The sequence below is a fragment of the Mus pahari genome, chromosome 4, assembly GCF_900095145.1.
Source record: "Mus pahari chromosome 4, PAHARI_EIJ_v1.1, whole genome shotgun sequence".
In the NCBI taxonomy this organism is placed as follows: Eukaryota; Metazoa; Chordata; class Mammalia; order Rodentia; family Muridae; genus Mus; species Mus pahari.
The window spans coordinates 23,857,656-23,867,248 of NC_034593.1; the positions used below are offsets into that span (position 1 = coordinate 23,857,656).

General features: G+C 43.7%; 1 protein-coding gene across 3 annotated transcripts in view; it reads left to right on the forward strand.

Annotated features, from left to right (window-relative positions):
- The first annotated feature begins 7,689 nt into the window (after nucleotides 1-7,689).
- Nucleotides 7,690-9,593, forward strand: part of LOC110320670 (EGF-like and EMI domain-containing protein 1) — a 569,140-nt gene continuing 567,236 nt past the window's right edge. For 2 of the 3 annotated variants that reach the window (XM_029537778.1, XM_021196778.2), the window contains exon 1: nucleotides 7,820-8,051. In XM_029537778.1, coding sequence (XP_029393638.1) covers nucleotides 7,963-8,051 — 89 coding nt within the window. In that variant the 5' untranslated portion in view covers nucleotides 7,820-7,962. Of the gene's footprint in view, nucleotides 8,052-9,593 lie in introns of all 3 variants that reach the window. The other variant, XM_021196777.1, reaches the window with a different exon arrangement.

Here is a 9,593-nt window from a genome sequence, read left to right on the forward strand (position 1 = left end):
TTCTAAGCTCAGGCGAGGGTGCCCCTTTTCATCAGTGCTAATCAACATAGAACTGTGGTAAGTTTTAGAACTTGACAATAGCTCTGTCTTATTCCTGGAGCCTTTTTTTTTTTTTTTTTTTTTTTTTAAGCTCATAACCTTGACATGACCTATTATTCCTTTTCCTTTCAAAAACAATTCCTTGTTGTACTTTGTCATGGAGCCCCGTGGATTTTGGAGAGCCCCCTTGCCTCTAGACCCAGCCTGTCAGCTTGAGGATCAGACCGCACTGCATTGTCTTAGATAGCCTATGAGCTGCAAACGTTGTAGATGCACCTGCTTTTGTTCATCCCATACTAATTCTGCTCCTGAGGACTGCCCTGAGCCACTGTTTTGGATCATGACTTCCGGCTGTGTCCCTGATTAATCTGTCTTTGCGTGTGCTTTCAATAAGCCATTGATACCTGGCTGAGATTTGTGCGTGAGTGGTTTGTGTGTCTATTCCTGGAGTTTAACACACTGGAAATCTTATACAGAGAAGAGGGCAAGATAAAAAGAGAAAATAATTCCAAAAGAAAAAAGGAAATATTGCTGCTTTCCAATGACTAGATAAATAGAAAACCCTGGAGACACCCAACCTCAAGTGCTAACCGTGATAAGGAAATTCAGTAGAAATGAAACACACAAATCAGTGGACAGAAATCAATTGTTTCTATACTCGTAACAATGAGGTATTAAAAAAAATCAAGAAAACAAACCCAGGATCATAAGCTACACAAAGTAAGACATGCATAACTGCATTTGACTAAGGAGGTGTATTGTCTTCCCAGTGAATACCATGAAACACTGATGCAATACACTGAAGATGGTGCAGATAAACAGAAAAGATACTATATGAACATCAGTAGAAAACCTGACTACAGGGCTGGCAAGATGGCTAAGCATGGAAAAGCTCTTGCTATTGGGGTGGGGGTGGGGGCTTATGATCCAAGTTTGATGACAAACACACACACACACACACACACACACACACACACACACACACAGGATTATAACAATAAATAATATTAAGTACATAGATAATAAATTTAAGAAAATTTCCATAATCTCTATGAAAATCCTGATGACATTTTTTAATACTAAAATTCGTACCAAATTACAAGAGAGCCCATGCAGCTAAATCAATCTTAAAGGAAAAGACTGAAACCAGAGATGTAATATAAATCCCGATGTTAGTGAATGAAATACTTTAAATAAAGCTGTTGAAAACTACCCAGAGTTATACTGGCATAAAGTCAGATATTCATACCAAAGGAACAGAGTAAAGAGCATGGAAAGATCCTACAAGCTTACAACAGTTGATTTTCTACAAAACTACCAAAAATACATAATGGGGGAGATGGTTTCATTAAATTATATTGGTACAACTGGATAAACACATGGCAAAGAATGAAATTCAAATCTTGCCTCACAGCAAATGAAAACCAAGTCAGTGGTCTTAGGAGGGACTCAGAAGGTAAAGTTCTTGCTATGGAAGCATGAAGAACCAAGCAAGATCTTAGCTCATGTGTAAAAGAGGCAGCAAATCTACAAGCTCCACATTCAGTGAGAGACCCTGTAGCAACCAATCAGTAAGTTGATTAATTTTAAAAAGCTAAAGATCAATTGAGAAAGACACCTGTTATTAATCTTGGGAATCCATACACACAATTGCACACACACCTGTGTGCATTACAGAGGCCCAACCCCCACACTACTCATTCAAACCCATCACACACACACACACACACACACACACACACACACACACTCACACACAAAGACTCACTACTCACACCTACCCACCCATACATACAACACACACACAAACACACACCACATGCCACACACACACACACACACACACACACACACACCACACCCCAGGCACATACATATACAACATACACATAACACACACATACACACAAAACATATACATATAAACACACACACACCACCACCACCACCACCCCCACATACACAGAAAGAGAGGTGGGGGACACACGGTCAAAATAGACTATGACCTTATACTTAAGTTTTGGAACAGCAAAATGACTAGACAAGAAAAGAGAAAACAGCTTGCAAACACTGGTCAGCATTTGATTACATGTCTAGGAGTGGAGGCAACTGAAACAAAACCAGGCCAGTGCGGTAACTGGAAGCCTCTGCACAGCAAAGGAGACAACAGCATTAAAAGACAGACTGGGTAACTGGGCAAAGTATTTCAAACTATGGATCTGATGAAGATTTATTATCTAAAGTATATGAAAAGCCCAAGCCAAGAGCAAGAAAACATGTAGCCTAATTCCAAATGGGCAAGCACCGAACAGTTTGCATATGAGACATAAAGATGGCTACCAGGTCTCAGAAAAGTTGCTGGGCATCACTCACGATGCAAATTAAAACCACAGTGAGCTCTCACCTCACACCTGTTAACATGGCTTTGTCAGAAAGAGGAAGGATTCTGATCGAAACAATCCCGTTACGGACAGGCGCCCTTTGTCCCTACTCTTGTGGAGTAGCTAGAGTGGCTGGCACAGAAGCCGAAAGCACAGAGGAGCAGAGGGAGCTCACAGCTCATGATGCAGAGTTTCAATTTTGCAAAATGAAGACCTTCTGAGATCTACTGGACATAAAGTGACATGCCTAACACTGTATGTAGAACTGTACATTTCAAAAATCATTATGGTCAAATGTAGAATTGCACATTTCAAAATCATTATGGTCAAATGAGAGGTTTCTGGGTCTGTATTTATTTCTTGTGCCTTTTCTTGGGCTCTTTTACTTGTTTGTTTTATTTGTCCTACTGCAACATGTTTATATTATATTATATTATATCATATTAACTATGTTAATGTATCATTCCTTAGATGACGGATGTCCTCTGATGGAAGCAGAAGTGAGTGGAACTGGAAAGGGTCGAGAAAAGAGAAACTGTAATCAGGATATATAGGAAAAGAAGCTATTTCAATAAAAGAAAAAGGTGCGACTGTTATTTAATGTTAGCAACCAGTACTAGCTGTGCAAGGTGTGATTTTTAAAAGCCAAAGGTACAGGTCAACTATGCGTCCGCCCAAATCTTTAATTATGTTCTAATAAATATATGGGAGTTCCAGCCTAACTTAAATTTTAAAGTCATTTTGACTAACAAGTATTATGAGCTAAGAAAGGAATAGATACATCATTTAAAAAGTCTTAATACATGTTGGACTTGTCATTTCTCTTTAAAGAGATAGAGTTAGCTATGCTCTTGTAGGGACAAGATTTCATGGCAGGTGAAATCAAAGCTGGAATGACTGGATGTATCTTGGTATGAGTCCCAGTTGGCTCCCGGGTGAATTTCATTCTATTTTGTCTGACATCAAGATTTTAGTGCACATGGATCATTAGTGCACTGTAGGCACTTCTATAGTGGCAGTTTATTACACTTGCAGGTGACAGAAGTCCCTTTGAAGAGTTGCATTCTGAGCTCCTCTTTCAACCCACACCACCTGTTGGATGGGTTGGTCTGCATCTTTTCCTCAGTCCCAGTACAGACACTGGGAGGTTTTGTGTGTGTGGAAAAGCAGTGCTGAAAGCTTCGGCAGGAAGGCTTTTGCTGCAGCCTGCATGTCGAACTGCATGGATCAACAGTTTCTCAATTAGAAGAAGATAGACGAGAAGATAAAGTATTGGGTGACTGCGAAGCTTCAGCAGCAGCTGAGAAATATTCGGGGAACATCTGGCTCGAATCTATTTCTTCTTAGGTAAGCACTCCTTTTTGCAACAAGCATACATAAAGCATGAAATTGGCATCCACACCTCTTCCCAACAAGAAAGAAGCTTGATTCAGTACTCTTCTGATGCAGGTATGCAAAAACTGAAGTGTCATGAGGCATGGCCACTGAAGCCCCTCCAAAGCCTTGGGCTCTTCTCTGGGGGTAGCATTTGTCAACTATATGGGGCTTGGATTTTAAGATCCTATCTAGTTTGTCAGTATAAAAAAAATAGCTGAAAAAAATAAAAAGAACTCAATTTGTGACGATTCTAGATTTTTTTTTTTATGAACTACGTGTCTGAGCAAGGGGTATTATTAATACTAAATTTCTTTTAATTTTTTGAAACGGGCTCTTTTCATAGCTAATTTATTCTCTTGCTTTGCTAATTCAATAATGCCTGCTACTTTAGGCAATGAAGGCAAATTGTTTTCTCTATTTCCAGCCTCATTTGTGTGATCACAGTGCCCTAAAACCTGGGAGCTGTGTTGCTGCTTTAATATGAAAGATTGTAACGGGAAGATTTCCTGTTGCTCATCAATCAAACCAATAACCAGTCGTTTTCTCTATGTGTGTAGACATGTGTGCTGATATACATGCTTTCTCCTTAGTAGGTGATGAGTACACACATATGTGCATGTTTGGAGGGGAGAAGTTAACCTCAGGTGTTCCTTAAGACCTTTCTACCATGTTGTTGTTGTTTTTGTTGTTGTTGTTTTCTAAGATGGGCTCTCTCACTGGTACTGGGTACCTGCAAATCAGGCTACACTGCCTGGCCTGGTGAGCCACCTGTTTCAGCCTCCCCAGTGTTGAGCACGATCATCACCAGGTTTTGCTTTGTTACTTGGGTTCTGAGGCTCAATCTCCAGTCCTCCTGCCCGCTCTCTAAGAATCTCACCAATTGCATTATTTCTGCATCCCCTTGCTGCTTGCGTTTAAGCTATATGGGTGTGCTACAAAAGGGGGAGCTGAATTCAAATCAGGTTCATTCAGTTCATGGAAAAATATGAATACTTAGGCCATTTCATGTAGTGATGTAGCTTATGTAATATTGTAATGATGTTGTGTTAGGATTAATATCCATAAACAAATACCTTGGAGTCAACCTCACTCTATGGGATATACACTAATCATATTTAGTCTGTCACATCCAAAGTGCTTTCAGTGTTCATCTTTAATAAATGCTTTCAAACTAATGTAACTGAAAGAAAAATGTTCAAATGCAGGATTTCCAGTGGAGTGGTGTACTTCCTATGTACCTAAGCTATCCTTCACTACAGTCATGCAAATCAGATGATATACATATATTTCTGTCTTTTCCCATTATCATCAGGTTTTGAAATATTTGTGAGTTTCAACTGTGACTTACTTCAGACTTTGCTTTGTAAAAAGTAGGGTACTATTATTTATGCAAGGCTTTCTTTAATACGCAGAAAGGGAATGTTTTAGAATTTTTTGCATTCTAGAAGGGAGCAGGATTAGTTGTAGATCCCCACAGAGTCAAAACTAGTCCAGAAGCAAAGAAAGGCTTAACACTTCACGGGGGGGGGGGTGGTGCGGGGGGGGGACTTCAGGAGACAGTTAGTCTACCCTGCTGTCTTTAGATAGACTCTACATTTTCATTAAAGCAATTAAGATCAGAACTGTGTTAAAACAACCTGAAGTTTTAAGAAGTGGGTTTAGAAGGGCCAGAGGTTATCTTTTTACTTACATGTACACTGTATGCACTCAGGACATATAGTTTAGTAGATACTGTTGCCAAGTATTAGCAAGTAACTTTCTGGTGTTCTCACCTGCAGAGGACCCTGCTTGTTCTGGACCATTTGACTATTCATTAACATTGACCCAGAAGAGGAGAAATTAAAAAATTAAAGGGGGAAGATTAAGCAATCAACTTGTTTCTTTTCTTTCTCTCTCTCTCTCTCTCTTACTTTCTTTCCTCCCTTTTCTCTCCTTCCTTCCTTCTCTCTCTCCCTCTCTCTCTCTTTCCCTCCCTCCCTCCCTCCCTCCCATCTTTCTTTCTTCCTTCCTTCCTTCCTTCCTTCCTTCCTTCCTTCCTTCCTTTCTTCCTTTCTTCATTTCTCCCTTTCTTCCTGTCTTTCAAGTAAAGACAATCAAGAGATTCGGAGACCGTAGAAGAATGAAGAGTGAAATTTGAGTTATCAGTGTGGTGCAGCAATCTATGTCAAGAACTAATCAGAAAGTGACATGGAAGTCTAGAGCGAACACTAGCACTGTCACTGAGGGTGGACTTCAGGTCCTCAGGGCCTGTTGAATACAGAACTGCACCTAGGAAAGAAAACAAGAATGTATCCTTCTTTTATAATTGTGGCAGGGGACATAAATATTTCTTTTGTGCAATCAATTCTAAAGTGATCTTTTTGGAATATATACCAAAAGATAACTAGTTGTACATTTGTATTTTATACATAAATTTATATTTTAAATTTTGTTCACAAGTTAATGTCGAATAAAAAAGACATATGTGTACAGGTAAACGGAAGATTCTGAAGGAACTCCAGCTTGAAATTGACCAGTGCAGGCCAAAGTTCTAAAGCAGAGGCTCTCTCTCTCTCTCTCTCTCTCTCTCTCTCTCTCTCTCTCTCTCCTTTTCAAAGACACTTCCACAGCATCCTTCCAGTTCCTCCAGAAAAGCTGAAAGAAAAGAAAGGAACATTGATTTGAAACTAAGGGGCAGATGATTAATTCAACCATGGGAGGCAAGAGGGAACCTAAAACCTATTTTGAGAAATATTCTTTTAGGGCTCCTAAGAGTGTGGCAATCAGGTAGTACCACTTTAAGTATTTGACAAGGAACAAGTCACCATAGAGACACTTTTCCTAAGTTTAGCAAGAGTTTGTCCCCCACAAGATTGCTGCACATTTTGCTGGGCTAAACCGAATATGATGGCTTCCGAGCCTAGGCTGTCCTTGTTGGAGGGCATGACGCGCCATAGATTTTTATTTTCATGAAACACACTCCCAGAGGCTTGTGGCCTTCCAGACAGCAGCTGGCGCCAGGCAAAGGCATAGCCTCCGGCCTGAGAAGCTACTGGCTACAGCTCTGCTCAGCTCTTGGCTGCGCATCTTTGGCAGCGCTGGCCAGCACCACAGCCGAAGCTTCCCTGATTCGAGCAGAAGCTGTTCCCTTCTGGAAGGGCCTTGGGGGGCTAGCAACTGGAGGTTGCTCTGCGGATTTTAGGCATCGGGGACCTGGTTTGAAGGAAAGGAGGGACTAGGTTTGGAGAAGAGCCTCTTAAAACTCTTGGTGCCTAAAATGAGTGAAATGGTGGCCAAATACAGCGGAGGGAGATTATCTCGCTTTTCAATATCCAGGACTTCTGGATGCGCCAGCGATGTGTGCAGCAACTGTCGATTTGGCAGCAAACTGGACTCGGTCAATTGCAGTTCCTTTCTCACTTCAAGCTTACCTCCCTCAGAGCGGTGCTCCGACTGTCTTCCCAGCCTCCAGGTGGGAGGGAGCTGAGCGAGAGAGAATCAAAAGTCAGCTTGCCTTTGCTCTCTGCTGGTGGCAGATGCGCAGCTGGTTGGTCTTAAGCAGGTTGGTGTTGGAGGAGGAAAGCATCTTTGCTGGCTTGGGGCGGAGGATGCTCAAAGGGTTTGAGGAAGAGGTTGGGAGTAGAGTTGTGTGGATTATTGGTGGAAGAACATGATGTGACATGCTAGATGCTTCCCCGGCCACCGCCCGGAGCCCCTTGGAGAAGAGGAGGTGAAGAGGGCGTGGGGGTGGGAGCCGCCTGGCAGCCCAAGGAGCGCGTGGTGGCCAAGGGGGCTGTCTCTTTAAGCGCTCCGGAGGGGCTGGGGCCAGAGGGCGGCGAGCGCGTTGCCATGGCACCGGGGCTGCGGGGGCTGCAGGACCGCTGGTCTCACTGGTCTCCAGTCGCCACCGACAGTGCAGGGCTGTGCAGCTCTTGGGCTACAGTGCCCGGGGTTTGTTTGGCCGGCCACTGCTAGCACGGGCGCTGTTGCGGGTGTCGCCTGCTGGGGTCGAGCTGCTGCGGTGCCCTCCGCAGCAAGACGCACGTCGCGGTCCTCGAGAGCGAGCCCGGCACTAGCAACTTCTGCTTGGCGAGCCTAACTTCTGAGCGGGCTTCGGACTTGACGATCCCGAGCCGCGCACCCCGCGCAGTTGGGGCGGTGGCCCCGCCGGCTCACCATCACCGAGATGACCTCCCCACTGTGCTTCTGGTGTTTCTGCGTCTGGGCCGCTGCCAACTGGCCGCCAGGAAGCGCCCTACAGCTCCAGCCCGGCATGTAAGTGGCGCTCGCCAGCTCCGGAACGCGCGGGGAAAGCAGCTTCGGTCCGAGCGCCCCCGCCCTATCCGAGCAAAACGGTGGCAGAGGCAGAGACTAGGTCTCTCCAGGAAGCTGTGGAGGGATTGGGGTTCTACCAGGCACTAGGCATGAGAACTTGGAGGATGTCATTGACCGGTTTGGGGCGGGGACATAATCACACATACTAGACCTCGGGAGCGCCACCGCCCAGCAGAACTACTGCCAATGAAGGTCCAGAGCTTTCAACCTAATTTTTTTTTTTTTTTCAAAGAACCTGACAGACATCACTCCCCCTTCCCGCCCCCTGCCCCGGAGTTTGAGTGTTTGTCTGCACCGGTGTGTGTTTCACTTAATTTCATGTTTGGGGAGTAACTGGCCACATTCTACAAGGCGTTTGCCTGAAATCTTGTCGAATGGGAAAAATCTTGACATTTAGTGTGTGTGTGTGTGTGTGTGTGTGTGTGTGTGTGTGTGTGTAGAATCCAGTGTGGGTTTTTTTTTTTTTGTGTGTGTGGGGGGGGTATGATGAAGAATGGATTGTTTCACAGGTCTGATGAAAGAGGTGAGAAGCCAGCAAAAGCACGTGTCAGCAGCTGAGGTTAGTTGGAGAGTTAGGAGGAAGGGGTACAGGGAGGATTCCTTCTGCATTAGAAATGGGTATGGTTGGGAAATGTCTGGTTTCTGTCCCCTGTGGAGCGCTGGGAGAAGTTCTTGGATAGTCTAATAGCCGGGTCTCCTTCACTGGCTGGAGAAGTTTTTGCCAGATCTTGCTTCACACCAGGATCTCCAGCTTCTAACTGTCTGGTGGAGACACTCAAATTCTGCCTTTCCTGGAGTGCTCTCGGGCGCTGATGAGCAGAGAGCAACGCCTTTTGAGCATCTTATCATTCCATCTACTCCACTTTTCTGAAATACAAATATTATGCAATAGAAACGTGGTTTAGAGAAATAAACCAAAGCTTCACTTTTTCATGTAAAAAAATACTGTTTGGCGTCCACTTTACATCTCAATATTTTATCCTTCGTGAAATTCATTTTGCTACCTGGTCACTGCAGAAGCCATTAACTATGAACAGGACGAGCATGTTATTGTATCTCACAACTTCATGACTACATAGTTGCTAGATGTGGACACCTTTGCCATTTGAGGAGTTATTATGAGTTTGGTTTCCCTGGAATTGATAAGATTTGCTTTGCTTACTTTGAAGAGATGAGTTTAGACTCCAGTTTATCTCAAAAGCATCACTGTGGGTAACCTCTGCCTGTCGAAGCCTTTATCTTATAAATTGTTTTAGAGCAAACTTGTGTTAGCAGTGTCAGTGTTAAGGTGATCCTGAATTTGCCCTGCTTGCTAGGTAGTATCAGTCACCCATACATGATAAACATCCCCAATGGGGAGACACTCCACTCCACTCTTATAAGAGACTGTTTATCTTCTTTCAGTGTTGATTTGACCTGGAAGATCTCTCTCTCTCTCTCTCTCTCTCTCTCTCTCTCTCTCTCTCTCTCTCTCTCTCTCTC